The following is a 17,174-nucleotide window of genomic DNA, read 5'->3' as shown; positions in this document are numbered from 1 at the left end:
TGCAGGGAGCCCGACGCGGGACTTGATCCCAGGTCTCCAGGATCAGACCCTGGGCTGCAGGCAGCGCTACACCGCTGCACCACCGGGGGTGCCCCAAATGTAAAAATCCTAAATATTTGCACTGATATGCAAAAGGGATAATGAACTGTGACCAAGTTGTTTATTTAGGAATAATGCAAAGGCTGCTTAACTTTTGCAATCAGTTTAATTTGCCATAATATCAGAACTGAGAACATATGATCAACTCCATAAACACAGAAAAAGCATTTGATTAAGTTCAACACTAAGTCACAAAAAACTAATGGTAATCTAAGTATAAAGCAAAATTCACTCTGTTTTGATATCTAATAAGAGTAGCCACAAAAATCTATAGCAATTATCATACAAGGGTATGATAATACTGAAAGCTTCCCTCTAAAATAAGGAATGAGTTAAGATCTCCACCTATCATCCTTTCCATTCATCATTACAGCAAAAAAAAAAAAAAAGTTAAAAGAATCAGAAGGAAAAAAAAATGCTATATTATTTTCAAACAGCATGAAAGAATCCATAGAAAAATATTAAAATTATTCTGTATATTTAGCAAACATTATTGAATCTAAGATCAATAACTAAAGCCAGTTATATTTCTACATACCAGCAACAATGAAGTAGGGGATAAAAAAACTTTTTAAAAGATCCTATCCAAAAAAAAAAAAAAAGATCCTATCCATCATCACAGCATCACATCAAAAATATATCAGATATTTAGGAATAACTCTAGCAAAAGATAAGAAAGATCTCTACACAGAAAATGACTCTCGATAACAATTTAAAGACTACTTAAATGAAGGGATTTGCCAGGTTAGTGGATGAGACAACTTACCTGTTAAGATGTCAACCTGTCCCGTTAGGATTTCAGTCAAAATCTCATTTTTTTACAAAATGGCATTTGCATCTGATAGATCCTAACATTTATACAGAAACTCAAAAGGCCTAAATAGCTGATATAACCTCAAAGATGAATGAAGTTGGAAGATTTTACAGCTGACAGATATACTTATTGCAGTAATTAAGGTAATACTGGCACAAAAATAGATAAAAAGAACTATGAAATGGAGAAGAACCCAAAAGCAGACATCACACACAGATCACTTAATTTATAATTCAGTGAGGGAAAAGAGGGTCTTTTCAATAAATAATGCTAGACCAACTGGATATCTATATGAGAAAAAAGCCCAAAAGAATCTTGTCTTTTTTTTTTTTATTTATTTATGATAGTCACACAGAGAGAGAGAGAGAGAGAGAGAGAGAGAGAGAGAGAGAGAGAGGCAGAGACACAGGCAGAGGGAGAAGCAGGCTCCATGCACCGGAAGCCCGACGTGGGATTCAATCCCGGGTCTCCAGGATCGCGCCCTAGGCCAAAGGCAGGCGCCAAACCGCTGCACCACCCAGGGATCCCCCAAAAGAATCTTGATACTTCATCTTACATATACACAAATATTAAGTTCAGGTAGAAGATAAATCCAAATGTGAAAAGCAAAATGATAAATCATCTAAAATATATGGAAGATCTTAGAATAGGAATAGATTTGTTTAAAGACACAGGAAACAGCACATAGGAGAAGACTGATAAATTAAAATGCTTGATATTTAAGAATTTCTTGTTTTAAAAAGTCTTCACTACATAATGGGAAAAAGTTACTTGTAACACATATATCCAACAAAAGATACTTATCTAGATAATATAAATATCTCCTGGGTATCAACGAGAAAAAATTTCAGGAGTCAAACAAGTACTTCACAAAAGGATTTCTAAAAGGCCAATAAGTACAGAAAAAGATATTTAATGTTGTAAGTCATCAGAGAAGTGCTAATTAAAACCACAATGATGGGGATCCCAGGGTGGCTCAGAGGTTTAGTGCCTGCCTTTGGCACAGGGAGTGATCCTGGAGACCCGAGATCAAGTCCCACATTGGGCTCCCTGCATGGAGCCTGCTTCTCCAGGCTTTTCTCCGTGTCTTTCATGAATGAATAAATAAATAAAATCTTAAAAAAAAAAATAAATAAAACCACAATGACATATCACATAGCAGCATCCAAATGTCTAAAATTAAAAACCAACAATAAAACAATTGAGACTAAGATGGAGGAAGAGCAAAATATCTGGTCAAAGGTACAGTCATTCTTTTTTTTAAGATTTTATTTATTCATGAGAGACAGAGAGAGAGGCAGAGACAAAGGCAGAAGGAAAAGCAGGCTCCATGCAGGGATTTTTTTTTCCCTCCCAGGATTGGGATCACACCTCAAGCCAAAGGCAGATGCTCAACCGATGAGCCACTTAGGCATCGCACAACTATTCTATAGGACTATTTGGCATATCTGCCACAGTTGAACATATGCACAACCTGTGACCCTATAACCTCACTCTTTGAATACACCCATAAGAAATGTGTATGAATGGAATGCTATTTCACTGGGCTGTACTCTTATGATTTGGGAAATTTTGTGACTGAAGTTTTACTATGTAAGAATGTATCACAGGCACTGTGTAGGTAGGTACTCAACAAGCATTTATTGAAAAACATTAAAATAGGTGTCAGACTACTACTAATAACAAGCATATCTGGTAAAGATGATTTTTCAATAATACCAGTTCTAATAGATGCCATGAAAATTCCCTTCAAATACTAGGGATAGGAATCTCTTCTTAGTCAAAATAGTGACAAAAGAGATTATTCCAGGGTGATTAACAGTCCCAGTTTGTTGGGGACTGAGGGTCAAACTGATGTATGAAACTTACAGGACTAATACCAGGAAAGTTTCCATTTGGAAACCAGAGTTTCAGCAAGCCTAGTTTGTCCCAGTTTTCCTCCTCTGTCCAATTAAAGAAAAAATAGTCAATCTGGCAACAATTGTTTGGATGGAATCATCCAATTTGTGATCTTGTTCAAAAATCTTTAATGGTACTCTGAGGTCTACAAAAAAAATTTAAGCCTGGCATTCAGTCTACGAGTCTTATCTCCCACTTCTATATGACCTGTTACAGTTTTCCACATAACTAGACTGTCTTGGTTTCTAAAATGTTTTATTCTTTTGCTTTTGCTATTCCCTTCATCCAAAATACTCTATCACAGCTATTTCTTCCTCTTTAAACCCAAACAGTTCTTTGTGTTTCTTTTCCTCCATAAAACATTTTCTTATTTACCCTAAATCAATTAGTTCTTCATGTTACTCTCTGAGTTCTCTAGCACTTTATTTATGTGGTTCTCATGACACTTTCTAAACTCTACACAGCATTATATTTAAAAGTCTCTCTCCCATGCTTGATGGCAATCTCCTTGGGACACTGTCTCATTCATTTGTATACCCTTAGACCATTTATCATAGTACTCATATAGTGGAAAATCAAAAAAGAGAGAATTGTCCTACAGATACAGCTTCTGTGATTTTTTTTCCCAGAAAGTATTTGTCAAGCCAACTGAGAAACCTAACTCAATCCCATTGTAATGTCCTTCCACTCTTCTTTTTATGCACCTTTTAGTCAAATAAACTTCTGTTGCTGCAGAATTCAATACATTTTCAAACATTCTACATCATTCAACTGGCATACAAAATGAAGAGATATAGGTACACTCTTACATTGCAATTCTTAGATGGCTGGTCAACTTTCACAAGCAACAAAGTGTTTTTATTTAAGGAAGCTTATTTTGTTTCTCTTACCTTCTAATTTTGTTAGAAGACTTGATTCAGATTTATTCTTTAGGGTTACTGAATCAGTATCAAGTTCAGAACTCTTCTCATCTGACATCAGAGATTCCTTGGAATTGATATTTTGAATAGACTACATGGAAAGAATAAGTTATCAAAAAATAAAGTCTCATAAACAGTAACAGCACTAATTTGTCTTAGTGTTCAAAATACTGAAGTCTCATCTATGTGAAAAGATTGCTAAGTAAATTACCTACTATAATCAGATGTAAACAAACTCTAATATTAATTTCTTGAATTATTGATTAGGGCATTGGGAATGGCCGTATGTGCTTTCAAAGGACATAATCAACTGCTAAAATATATTCACTTAATAAAAGAGACTGAAATTTTGAATCCAACATAAGACATGTCTCATTATTGTTACTATGATTGTATTTTACCCCAAAAATAACGTTAGTGAAAATTAAGATTTGTATAAGTCTAAAACAGTAGTTATTCTAAATCCAAAAACTATTCTCTAAGATAGCTATGATTAGTTAAAACAATAAGCACAGACCATGAAAAAGGAATTACAAAAATTGTGAGGCCAGCAGTTGAACTCAAGTACAATAAGAATAGTATAACCCCTAAAAATGAGTGCACCAGAGACTAAAACTGTATCTTTGAATTCACAAAGATACATTACAATTTACTCTCATTGCTGCATAAGATGCCCTGTCAGATCAAATAATTAAACACATCAAGAAAAAGAAGTTGGGGGGAATGGCTCCCCAGCTATTCCCAAACCCAAGCCAACTAATCTACTTAAACATATGCATAATAATTGTTACTTCAAAGGTATCCCGGGAGATCACCGATCATTTCTCTACCATCTCAATTTTGGAGGAACAGTTTAGGACTTCCATAGTACTTCCCATTAGTAGTCCCTATAACTCTTGGGGCTGCAGGAACTCTGTTGGATACCTTCTCCAGAAAAAACTCCAGGGATCCAGGACCAGGACACTTTACTCCATGTAAAGATTTAAAAATCAAAATACCTTTAAATGTCTCAATTCACTGGAATCATTTCCACTTGATTTAGATCCAGGCACAATTATATCTCGGCGTTCTGATCCAGAGGTCTGTCTGTTACCCACAAAACAATTGTTTTAAAGCTTAACTTGAAATTAATCTTTATAATGTGTTATTTTTTTCCATTTTAAAGTTGACTTTTTAACAATATGTGCACTTAATTGGAAAGATTTCTTGAAAAAAATTTTAAATAGCATAATTACAATACAAATGTAATTAAATTGTATCTAAATTAGGTGGTGGCAGTGACAAAACCAACAGAGATAGGTATTACTTCATTATGTTAAGTAACAGTTGTAACTAAGTATGACTGTGGTAATGGAGAATGGGACAGCAGAATATAGGTAAAATTACACTTCAGACTGAAGTAGCTTAAGGACCAGAGTACAAACCTTCCCATGGGTCTCTACCATGCCTAGTAGATAGTCTGTCATTACAAACACCAAGAAAATGACTGGCTTGGTTTTGTTCTTTTTTTATACTGGGAGAAAGTCTCCTTTATTCTTCAACTAGGTGTTTGAAGTGGAGACAACAAAAGTTATCTTCTAGATTTTGGATAACCAAAATGCTCTCTTAATGTCTATCTTTGGTCAAGCCCTAAGCATGACAAGATTTTAATTAAAGAAGATGCCAACTAAAAACAAGCAGTTGTACTTTTGAAGTTTCTTTGTAAAATGGTTCTCTGGAATCCAAGGAGGCTTTTTAATAGAAATAAGAAATCAAGAATGGTTAGTTAAGAACAGACCAGAAAAATTTCTTTAGTTAAACTGGAATACTAGATCCCATTTTTTTAAAAGGGATAAATACCCCAACTTGAAGGAAGGAGAACACACTGGATACGATGAACAATATTTCATTTCTACCTGCCCTGCCCCACCTCTTGATGCTCTGGGCTCTGAAGCAAATGAGCGAATTAATCATCTTTCCCACTGATGGCTGCTCTTCTCCTTGAATGAACTAGTAAAGAAATTCTAGATCTCTTTCCACTCCTGCTATGAAGACTTTCATATATATAAGGAAGAGAGTCTCTTACCAGAGAGGTTACCCATAAGCAAGAAATGTCCAGACATTAGTTTTTACCCCAGGGACATCTTCATAAACTTTTAAGCTTAATATTGATGTAATATTTTTTCTCCTTCTTTCCTAATTTGTTAATCATTCCTTTAGTTTTCCTTTTTAAGATTTTATTTTTAAGTAATTTCTACATCCAAGATGGGGCTCATACTCACAACACTGAGATCAAGAGTCACATGCTCCACCGACTAAGCCAGCCAGTTGCCCCCCATTCTTTTGATTTTTAAAGAGTGAAAAAGCAAAATAAAGTCATATTTCCTACTCATTCCTTTGTCCTAATAGCATTTAGAGACTTGGTAACCTTTAATACTAAACATTTAATCATAATTACTATTATGCAATAAAGGATTCTGTCATCAATCTTGGAGTATTGAAAACAAATTGAAAAATCAAAATTCAAACATACCTTTTAGTAGAACTTGGTAAAACTGAACCATCTGTCTTCCCATAATCCGGGCTACTTAGAAGGTTAACTGGGACTCTTCCAAACGGGCATGACTAAAAAAATTTTGAAAGATTTGGTAACTAACTAAAAAATAAACATATACCTTACTGCTATCATTTTAATCAAGATAGATCAAAAGTAACTTACCCGTTTAGCTTTGTTTGTTTGTTTCAAGGAATTTCGATGACCTATCTCTGCATCCTGAGGGGGCAAGTTCTCTCTACACAGAAAGAAAATGTCCCAATTTTTAAAAGAATAATATTAACATATGTATTTCTATTAACTGCTAGTATTTTTACTGTAATGTGAAAATACATCTGCAGATGTATAAATAATGTAAATGTATGATGAACACTAAAAACCAAATTCAGTTTCCTTACCCATACAAAAACCTGGCTTTTGTAGTCTGTCCTCTGGAATCACAACTGATGTTCCTATTCTGTAAATGTCCAAGTGAATTGGGGAATGGTTCTTGAGTAGTCAATACCGTAGATACTGTAAAAAAATTTTCAAGTGTAATTAAGTTTATCCAGACACAAGAAATACACAAAAAGTAATCTCACAAACAAGAATATTTAAAAAGATGGGACACCTAGGTGGCTCAGCGGTTGAGTGCCTGCCTTCGGCTCAAGGCATGATCCCAGAGTTCTGGGATCAAGTCCCATATCCGGCTCTCTACGAGGAGCCTGCTTCTCCCTCTGCGTATGTCTCTGCCTTCTCTCTGTGTCTCTCATGAGTAAATAAATAAAAATCTTAAAAAATAAAAAAGAATATCTAAGAAGATAACTTATAGTAAACATTCATATCCCAAAGATGTTACAATTCTCTAACTATACTTTGTAATTTTCATGACACACCTGTTTCCCCAGAAAAAAGGCACAGTCCCTATTTCTTTTTTTTTTTTTAATTTTTTTTATTTATTTACGATAGTCATACAGAGAGAGAGAGAGGCAGAGACACAGGCAGAGGGAGAAGCAGGCTCCATGCACCGGGAGCCTGACGTGGGATTCGATCCCGGGTCTCCAGGATCGTGCCCTGGGCCAAAGGCAGACACCAAACCACTGCGTCACCCATGGATCCCCACAGTCCCTATTTCTAAAAATAAAAAGTCACTCTCTTGCTTAGACTGAATTGTTTTTAATGTGTTACTAATGGGTTTGATTAAAGAAAAAAAAATCCAACAGGGTTAATAAAGATTTTGTTACTCCTTAAAGTCCTACCTCCTTTACATCTAAAATTTAATCTTAGATTTTGATCATTCTACAAAGATGGTATTTTTTTTTAAAAGATTTTTATTTATTTGTTCATGATAGACACAGAGAGAGAGAGAGGCAGAGACACACGAGAGGGAGAAGCAGGCTCCATGCCGGGAGCCCGATGCGGGACTCGATCCCAGCACTCCAGGATCGCGCCCCGGGCCAAAGGCAGGCGCCAAACTGCTGAGCCACCCAGGGATCCCCTACAAAGATGGTATTTAAAAAAAAATATTATCCTGGGGGTGCCTGGGTGGCTCAGTGGGTTAAGCTTCTGCCTTTGGCTCAGGTCATGATCCTGGGGTTCTGGGCTAGAGCCCCACATGGGGCTCCTTGCTCAGCAGGGAATCTGCTTCTCCCTCTCAGTGGCCTGCCCCAGCTGCCTGTGCACCCATGTGCATGCTCTCTCTAATTAACAAATAAAATCTTTATAAATAAATTATCCTGAATTTTTTGCCACAGAAAAGTAGTAGTACACATTAATACATTTACCTGATAAACTCTTCTTTTCCTCCTCTGAAAGCAGCTGCTTCTTTTGAAGGTTTAAATTCTGAATGGCAATTTCCAGCATTTCCAGTGGTACTGCTCCACATTCTACAGCTTTATGAAGAAGCTGTTTACTTTTTTTGAAATTACCTAACAAAGTAAAAAATAATTGTCATTTTAATGCAGCAATCTTCTATTTCTCAGATACTTACTCATCAGGATCTAGGGAGAAAATTTAAAAATTTAAAAGGTTTAGGCAAAAATATTTATTCCAAGATTCATGTACCTTATTTCATTAGCAAATAAAAGCAATTTCTCTCTTCTGGTAATAATGCCTGTCAAATAGTTTACTTATGTAATATGTAGTTAACATAATTATGCATTAGTTTATCACTACTGTCTGTTTTTCTTTTTCTTTTTTTTTTTTTTTACTGTCTGTTTTCAAAAGTAAAAGAAATATAACAAAGTAGTATAAACTAGGGACAGTAAAAACCAAATAAAGCGAAACTTAGGGAATTTAGTAAAAGGGAAAACTAAGCCCTAGATGTTATTATAGTCCTAAGAACACCAACCTGTTACAACACAGTATAATTATCATTCATGACAACATTTAGTTATTAAGGTTGACATCTTTTGCTAAAGAGAATCCTCCATCAAAAGGATCTATATTTTAAAAAGTAGTAACAGAGATTAGCCTTTAGCTACCAGACTTAGCTATACCATCCCAAAAATGCAAAATAATTGAGATTACCATTATTACCTGAATACAAATAAATCACCAAATTTTCTTTCAACTGCAAACTTACTCAATATATTTTGTCTAGAATTTGATTTATCAATATCAAATGTATACATCATGGATCATATGGAATGTGTTAGCATTTATGGGAACCACTCAGCTATGCTATACACTTGGCACTTAGGATTTAAAAATGATTGAGAGATGGCTTCTAGCTTCTGACAGTTTACAAATTTTAAGAATATAAACATATCTGATAGTGACTTAGTATACATTTATTCAGAATAGTGGTATTTTAGGATTTAAAATTTTTAGGGCAGCAAAAGAAAGGTAGGCTTAGATAAGAACTAGTAAGTAGGGAGCTTAACAAGGTCATAGACCCTTTTGAGAGTCTGATAAAAAATGCAGAATGTCCACCAACCTTACAAAAATATATATACACACTTAACTGCACATATGATTTCACAGATGCACATAATTCCTGAAAGCCTATTCATAACCTTGTTCAAAATAATCACAATTTTGACCTTGAGGCCACTACTACATTGCAGTGATAGTTTCTTTTTTAAAGATAACAAAATTCGAGATTTTCATTATTTATGTGTTCTAATGTATAAAATTTACAGTTGCTATTGATAGGCTGTAATACTTCAACAAATGTTTTAAGGAGGGAGGGTATTAAAGGCCTGGCCAAACTTACTCTAATTAGCAAGGAGGAATCAATTTTCCTAGGCAGAAAAGGAATGATTTTTTTAAAAAGTCACCTGACAGTGCACAGGATGGATTAGAGATGATTCAGATCACTAGGCCTCAAATCTTGTAAATAAGTAAAAGTTCAGGGTTCTCAATCCATTTCCTGAGGTTTTGCAATGCTTTTCTCCAACCTCAACCCTGGGAAATACACTCCAGTGACTAAGCCCTGCTTTGGGCACCGGGATGGGGATTCTGGTTGAGCCAAACCAATAGTGATAATGTCTGCATACTGGTAGTAAATGGGATTGTGGTTGGAGCAGAAATAAGGTAGAGGGAAAATTAGAAACATGTGGTCAGAAGGCAGACTGAGCACAGATCCAAAAGCCCTGGAAAATGAGAAAAAGAAAAGACTAAAGAATGGGTAGGCTAAAAACATCTGAAGAGATTCTCATGGTTCTGTCCAAAAAAGTCCATATTACACAAGAATCAAATAAACAAGAAATAAAAGGTCCTACAGTAGTTTGCTTTGTCTTTTTAATTAAAAAGGATAACTAACAATTAATGCTACAATTATATTTTGATGTGTATCTTGGTATTATGAGACCAAGCATAAGGAAACTTTATCTAAGTGCCAACGTAAATATCTTATGTCCTTCTATCACACAAATATTCAGTGAAAAAGCTACTTTCCTTTAGACATTTCCTGAATCTAATTAATAGCACAAACACAACTTTCCAGCTTATTTCCAGGGATTATGCCTCACAAGTAGAAAAGCTAGTATAACAAATATTCTCTGCATTTATACGTCAGCGGCATTCTTCCCCCACATTATCTGATCAACTTTCATGCTTTTTGCCGCAGAATTCTACTTCATATGTCTGATTTAACACTACAATGTGAGTTACAGCAGTAAGCAATCTATTAAAATTTGGACTTGACATTTTCAAATTACCTTGTGATAGTTCAAACTGTGCAAAAGATATATGCACGAAAGCAAATTTCTTGCAGTTTGCTTTGGCCATATGAAAGTAGTCACGGGCATCGTCCGGCTCCTGAATACTGTAATAAAGATTTCAGAGTCAAATTTTAAGAAAAAGGACAGAGCTACCTAAGTTTGAGAACTCCTCATTCAATTTTCCAAGGAACGTGGGATATTGTTTTTTTCTGTGCGTAAAATTAAATACTGATATGTTGATTTTTAAAATGTTTTTAGGCAGAGTCCAGAATATGTAACTTTTGTGGAAATACGTACATAGTAAACAGAGTTTACAATATTCACTTGTAAATTCTAAACAAAAAAATTTGGTTAAAAAATATTACTTTTCTTACAATCAACCCTGACATGTTTCTTTTCATAATGTAGCTATGTGCTATGTATGTAGTTAAATGTAGTTAAAAAGTGAATACTTACGCTTTTAATTCAGCAAATCTCACTTGAATTTGAGCAAAACTCTCATTTTGCCCATATTTATCTGGAGGCAGGGCTTCAATTGCTTGACTATAACGACCAATCAATTTATTTAAAAGAGCATCATTTAGAGGGACACTGTTTTTCTCTAGTTTGAGCAACAAATTCAACCAGTCCTCTGGGTTGTTTGCCATCATCATAATTTGATTAACAGTTCCCGAGTTATCTGAACAAGAAGAACAAAATATACCATAACAAATGCCAAATTGCACTTTCCCTTCAAATTAGTTAATAATTTATATTTTTGGTATACATGTAGATAAACTCCTTAAAACCTTTAAAACTTCAACAAATCATAAATATAAGCAACTTATTTATTGCATATATGTCTTTATAAGAGTTTATCTTACTCCAAAAGTTATATATTTTGAAGGAAAGAAAAACTTTGGAAACAGTTTTCTTATAAGTAGCTTTTTAAAAAGACCATATGTAGTCTAAGAAAATTTTATGCTCTACCAGCTTAATTCTATTTCAGCACTCTAACTATCCAAAGAAAACCTAAGCCTCGTCCACCAACACCTATTAACAACTTTGTTAGAAAATTCATCAATGACTTACTCTTTAAAGATTTTAAAACTTACTGTTACATTCCTAACATACCCTTCTTTACCTCATCCATCCAACACAATCTCCATATACCTCAAACTTACCTTTAACCCAGTCAAACAAAACCAATTTATAAAAGATAACCGGTATGGTTATTTTCTTCTCCCTCCAAGTTACCTCCAGAATTTTCATGTTGTGATTGATTGATGGATTGATTGATTTACTTACTGTCAGTCATTTTAAAAAGACAAATTGAATTAATATCAATCTCCTGTTCAGGATATTTTAGTCATTACTCACATTATTACATTCAGATTTCCCAGAGAAACTATCATTTCTATGAGTTTTAGTTACCTTCAATAAGGGCAAAATCTTTGCTTTTACAAAAAAAATTGTTGTGTCTGCTTTTTACTAAAACATAACATGTTCATAACTCTGCTTTTTAATTTTAATCTGGGCTGATATTAATTTCATTTTCTAGGGATCCCAGGGTGGCGCAGCGGTTCGGCACCTGCCTTTGGCCCAGGGCGCGATCCTGGAGACACAGGATCAAATCCCACATCGGGCTCCCGGTGCATGGAGCCTGCTTCTCCCTCTGCCTATGTCTCTGCCTCTCTCTCTCTCTCTCTCTCTCTGTGTGTGTGTGTGTGTGTAACTATCATAAATAAATAAAATTTTTTTAAAAAATAAATAATTTCATTTTCTACTTTTTTACCTCCCTTCCATTGCTTTCCTAAAGAATTAGTCTGCAAAATGTCTAAAAACCACTGTTTGCAAATGTATTCCTCATGCCTCTGAGTACTCCATTCTCTCCCTACTCAGAACTTAAATTGTGTCTTTATTGTGTTAGTATTCAGTTGATGCCAAGCATATTTCACAGTGCAGCACAGTGAATATATAAATTCTTGTCACCTAGAAACCATGGTTTTAAGCATCTATGGATGCTTATAATACTTACATTGACTTCTATCCCAGCTATCAATATATGTTAAGTATTTAGTTTTGAGTGAGCTAAGAATTTTAAGTAAGGACTCATCTTGGTGTGCAAGCTTTGTTAACATTATTTAAATACACATAATAAAGTATGGTAATATTCTAAGATTTTGCTTAAGACCAAAATGATCAGTTTCTAGGTTGTTCCAAGTGAGTAGGATCTGCCATCATGACTAGACTTCAGGGTCTTCCACTTATTTTCAATCCCTCACCCATTTAATGGTCAATATAGATATAACAAATTTATCCAAAAGTCACATTTCAAACAACCCCAACAATGTGAAATATAGAAAGAATTAGGCTTCTGACCTAACTGCTCATAAAGCTAGGGTATTAAACTTTGGGTACTTTCACTCTTTCATCATCCAATAAAAATTTAAGTATCTACTAAATGCCAGGCACCATTTTAAGCTCTATAGATATAGCAAATCAGACAAAAGTCATGCCTTCATGGAGCTCACATTCTCGTGGAGGAGATAGACAACAAACAAATTCATGAGTAAATTAGACATAAGGTGATTAGTGCTATAGAGACAAATAATACAGGGAAAGTATATACATGCTCACACCAGCAGGTTGCTATTTTAAATAGGTGGGCTAGGAAAGGCCTCACTGAGAGGACCTGTGAACAGACTTGGAAAAGCTAAGAGCAGAGAGGTATCTCAGGGGCGGTGTTCAAGGCAGAGAGCAAGAACAAAGGCATTGGGGTAGGTCTAGTATATAGGAGAGAGCAGGGAAGCCACGGTCACTGAAACAGAGTAGGCAAGAGAGAATAGAATAAAAGAAGGAGTAATAATAGGATAAAAGGAAGATTCTCCCCTATCAAAAATTGAGTGTTTGACTTTAAGTGTATACATCATTTCATTACGATTCATCTGGTTCTCAGTTTGCAGCAAAAATGAAATGGGAAAAAATGGCATACCTACTGTTGGCAGGCGTATCAACAGAAGGAACAGCTGACAGTAATGCAAGCATTAAGAGTACACTGTAAAGGGTTTCTATTTTTAGGAATGCAAAAAAAACATGGGAACATTTCCACACAGAAGGGTTAAATTATAAGGTGTTTGTAGTCTAATTGGTAAGCAACAATTACTGAGAAAAAGTGTACTTGTGAAATGCAAGTGATTAATACTTCATTCCTTTACCTTAGCGGGCACTCAAAGAAAAGAAACTCACCTGTAGAATCAGCAGAGACTTTATTCAAGCTTAGTTCATCAGTAAGGTCTTCATTTTTAAATTTATTTTTAATATCTCTCACTTTGTTCATTATAGAATCAATTGTCAATTCTCTGCCACCTACGTCTTCAGCCTCCATTTCTAAGGCAAAAAAAAAAAAAAAAAAAAGAACTGGGCATCATTCCTTTTTACTAGCATTAAAGAAAAAAGATGTTTTAACTAGCCTTTTAGAACCCAGAAGACTAAAGTATTCGTTATACTATCACATCTAAACACAGATATTATCAGAGTAGTATTTGTGAAGCTATGTGCATAAAAACAACAGCATATCCTTATAATTTGTCCAGCAAGGTTTCCAATAGGCCAGGTACGCCTTTTCTTCCCAAAAGAAACTTCAATGAAGCCATTGCACAACACAGATATTGCTGCCCGTCCTTACTTTCAAACTTTCCATTTTCCAGAATTATTTCCTCTGGGCCATGTGCAAACCCATTTTTTTTTTTTTAAATGTGAGGGAATGTTTGCTTGGATTCTGGCAGTGACATATAGAAATAAAGAATGTTTCTGATAATGATAATAACCATTCCTTTATTCACCAGCTGTATGCAAGTCAATCTGCACATTACAAGTGCTTCCAAGGCGTATTGCCAAAATGCAATAAACATTATCGCCTTTTATTGATGAATGGGATATCAGAAGGCTTATTCTTATGCCTATTTGGCAGAATTATGATTTGCTATCTTAAATCATGCTAAAACCAAGAAATCTACTGTATTCTTCTAGCACCGAGCACTTGCTCACCTGCATGGTAGTGATGCTGCAAAGGGCAGTTCATCCTGTCACTCTCAGGTTTGAGAGTCTCAGACATTAACCCGGTGGCCCAGGGTAAATACTACCAATACCGCCCCTGACCTCGAGTCTTGACAACGAAAAGGGGCGATAAAGTGGGCAGCCAGACACCACTATCTGAAGTCGGGTTCAAAAGGTAACTGTCAGAACGAGGTCACCGTTTCCTCTCCCAGTCCTAAAACACCAGACAAGAGGGCAAATCCTTTGGGAAATGATCTCCTGTCCCCAAAACTCCCCCCCAGGGGCCCGCCAGGCTCTCTCTTCAGCGAGGTACACACCCACCTCTCATTTCCTGGGCCCTCAGCAAAATCGCCCCCTCCACCCACCCACCCGAGAGGCGGAAGCTGCGAAGCCTCCCCTCCCCCTCCCTTCGTGTAGCCGCGCCCCCCCCTTCTACCAGGCCCTGAGTCCTCCCCGCCTCGCTCTCACCACTCACCGGCCCTCGCGGCTAAAGAGCCCCACACACGGGCCGCCGCCGTCCCTCGGTGTGTGTCTGCGAGGGAAGAACACCGCCGGAAAGCGGAATCGGGAAGAAAAGATGGAATCCAGATCCCTCTCCTCAAACACGTTTGAATTTCCCCGCCGCTACCGCCGCGGCTGCCGGTTGGTCAGTTCTGGTCACGTGGGAGCGTCTGCCGTAATTGGCTCGTGCGCGTCAGCAGCGCCCGGGTGCCTGGGATCGCCCCGTTCCGCCGCGGGAGGCCCTGCGCTCCGACTCCTCCCGGTCTGCGCGGGCGGCAGCGTAGCGCTGTGGCCGGGTGGGCGTCCCGGTGTCACCGGGCCCGGTCTCCTGCCTTTCCCCGTCTTAGGCAGCCCGGATTCTTGCCGGGGAGGGAGCCAGGCCTGGGCAGGGCTACCTGGCGAGAGGAAGCTAGTGACGGAGACCGTTAGTCCCAGCATCAGGACCTAAACGATGCCTGTGAGTCGGCCCTTCCCGCCTCGGTGCCACCCGATTGGGTCCTTCACCCTCCCACTGCCCCGCTTAGGGGGCACGTGGCAAGCAAGGATCTTTCTCAGAGCTACCTGTACGCCTGCTGCCTGCGCAGGAATCAACGTGCTTTTTTGTCCTTGAGCTTCCACTTGGCCTTCCCGCTCTAAAATAAATAACTCCGCGCTTCCTCTTGGAGCCAAGGCCCTCCCTCCCCTTTGTCAGAATTCTGCTCGGAATACGCAAGCCCGTCGGGAAGGCAGCGGCCGGAACTCGCCTGATCAGCCCCCTTCCTCCCAGTTTGTCCGCTTTAAGAGCTCAGGCGCCTGCCGGGAAAGGGCACCTCCCTTGCTGGGCCTTTGCTGTTAAAGTGGCTTTGTGTTTCCATGTTGCGCACGTTCTGCTATAACCATCGGGGTGCAGGTGTTCTCCGGCATTTCCCTGCATCTGTTATCTTTGGGGTAAACCCCTAACAGTGCAATTGCTGGGTCGTAGGGGAGGTCTATTTTTAACTCTTTGAGGAACCTCCACACAGTTTTGCAGAGTGGCTGCACCAGTTCACATTCCCACCAACAGTGCAGGAGGGTTCCCTTTTCTCCACATCCTCTCCAACATTTGTGGTTTCCTGCCTTGTTAATTTTCCCCATTCTCACTGGGGTGAGGTGGTATCTCATTGTGGTTTTGATGTGTATTTCCCTGATGGCAAGTGATGTGGAGTGGGACAAATATTATATGGTCTCATTTATTTGGGGAATATAAAAAATAGTGAAAGGGATTATAGGGAAAAGGAGAGAAAATGAGTGAAAATATCAGTGAGGGTGTCAGAACATGAGAGACTCCTAACTCCGGGAAACGAACAAGGGGTAGTGGAAAGGGTGGTGGGTAGGGGTTGGGGTGACTGGGTGACGGGCACTGAGGGGGGCACTTGACGGGATGAGCACTGGGTGATATGCTATATGTTGGCAAATTGAACACCAATAAAAACAAACAAACAAACAAATAAATAAATAAGGGCAGCCTGGATGGCCCAGCGGTTTAGCGCCTGCCTTCAGCTCAGGACGTGATCCTGGAGACCCGGGATCAAGTCCCAAGTCAGGCTCCCTGCATGGAGCCTGCTTCTCCCTCTGCCTGTGTCTCTGCCTCTCTCTGTCTCTCATGAATAAATAAATGAAAATCTTTAAAAATAAATAAATGTATATATATATATATTTACAAAAATTAAAAAAAAAGTGGCCTTGTGGTTCAAGGCACCACTTTCTCTTCTCTGCCGATTGAAGAGAGGTCTTTGTTGTGTCGGCATTAGGACATCTGTTGTATGGTAGAAAAGGCTGGTTGGTTTTGTGTATGTGTAGGAAAGGAACTACAGAGGTCCCTTGTTAACTCCAAAATTGCCCTGAGAACCCTTGCATTCCCAGGTCTGGCTAGGCACTTAGCCAGCCAGGAAGCCTTTCCTCACTTTTTAATGCATCTTTCCATGTCTACTGGTTATATATTTATACTTCAGCAGAACAGATTCATCTGCCGTAGCATGGTTGGGTGATCGCCACCTCTACACCATTGTGCCTAACACTGCATTTACCTGGAAGAAATTGGTTATTCCACCAATTCTTGTTGATGTCTTAAGGACTGATTCAAAACTTGCATTTTCCTAAAAATACACCCTAACACTTCTTTCTTTATACTCATTCCTTTGGTGATCTCCAGTCTCAATTTAAAATATCAACTGTATGCTAATGACTCCCAAATTTATATGTCCAGC

The 17,174-nt window shown here is 37.8% G+C and overlaps 1 protein-coding gene across 5 annotated transcripts in view; it reads right to left on the bottom strand.

Annotated features, from left to right (window-relative positions):
- The window catches only part of TTK (TTK protein kinase), a 43,473-nt gene extending 27,227 nt beyond the window's left edge, over nucleotides 1-16,246 (bottom strand). For 3 of the 5 annotated variants that reach the window (XM_055329524.1, XM_055329521.1, XM_055329520.1), the window contains exons 1-11: nucleotides 14,924-15,061; nucleotides 14,440-14,662; nucleotides 13,639-13,779; nucleotides 10,867-11,089; nucleotides 10,408-10,514; nucleotides 8,029-8,172; nucleotides 6,664-6,778; nucleotides 6,431-6,503; nucleotides 6,245-6,336; nucleotides 4,731-4,818; nucleotides 3,703-3,823 (exon numbers count right to left, since the gene is read on the bottom strand). In XM_055329524.1, the coding sequence (XP_055185499.1) occupies nucleotides 3,703-3,823; nucleotides 4,731-4,818; nucleotides 6,245-6,336; nucleotides 6,431-6,503; nucleotides 6,664-6,778; nucleotides 8,029-8,172; nucleotides 10,408-10,514; nucleotides 10,867-11,089; nucleotides 13,639-13,779; nucleotides 14,440-14,506 (1,171 nt within the window). In that variant the 5' untranslated portion in view covers nucleotides 14,507-14,662; nucleotides 14,924-15,061. Of the gene's footprint in view, nucleotides 1-3,702; nucleotides 3,824-4,730; nucleotides 4,819-6,244; nucleotides 6,337-6,430; nucleotides 6,504-6,663; nucleotides 6,779-8,028; nucleotides 8,173-10,407; nucleotides 10,515-10,866; nucleotides 11,090-13,638; nucleotides 13,780-14,439; nucleotides 14,663-14,923; nucleotides 15,062-15,510 lie in introns of those variants that run through there. The other 2 variants (XM_055329523.1, XM_055329522.1) reach the window with 2 other exon arrangements.
- Between the last annotated feature and the right edge of the window lie 928 nt (nucleotides 16,247-17,174).

This window comes from Nyctereutes procyonoides, unplaced genomic scaffold (assembly GCF_905146905.1).
Source record: "Nyctereutes procyonoides isolate TBG_1078 unplaced genomic scaffold, NYPRO_anot_genome, whole genome shotgun sequence".
Classification (NCBI taxonomy): Eukaryota; Metazoa; Chordata; class Mammalia; order Carnivora; family Canidae; genus Nyctereutes; species Nyctereutes procyonoides.
Note: the sequence above shows the minus strand (reverse complement) of the source record. Positions and strands in the feature narration are given on the sequence as shown.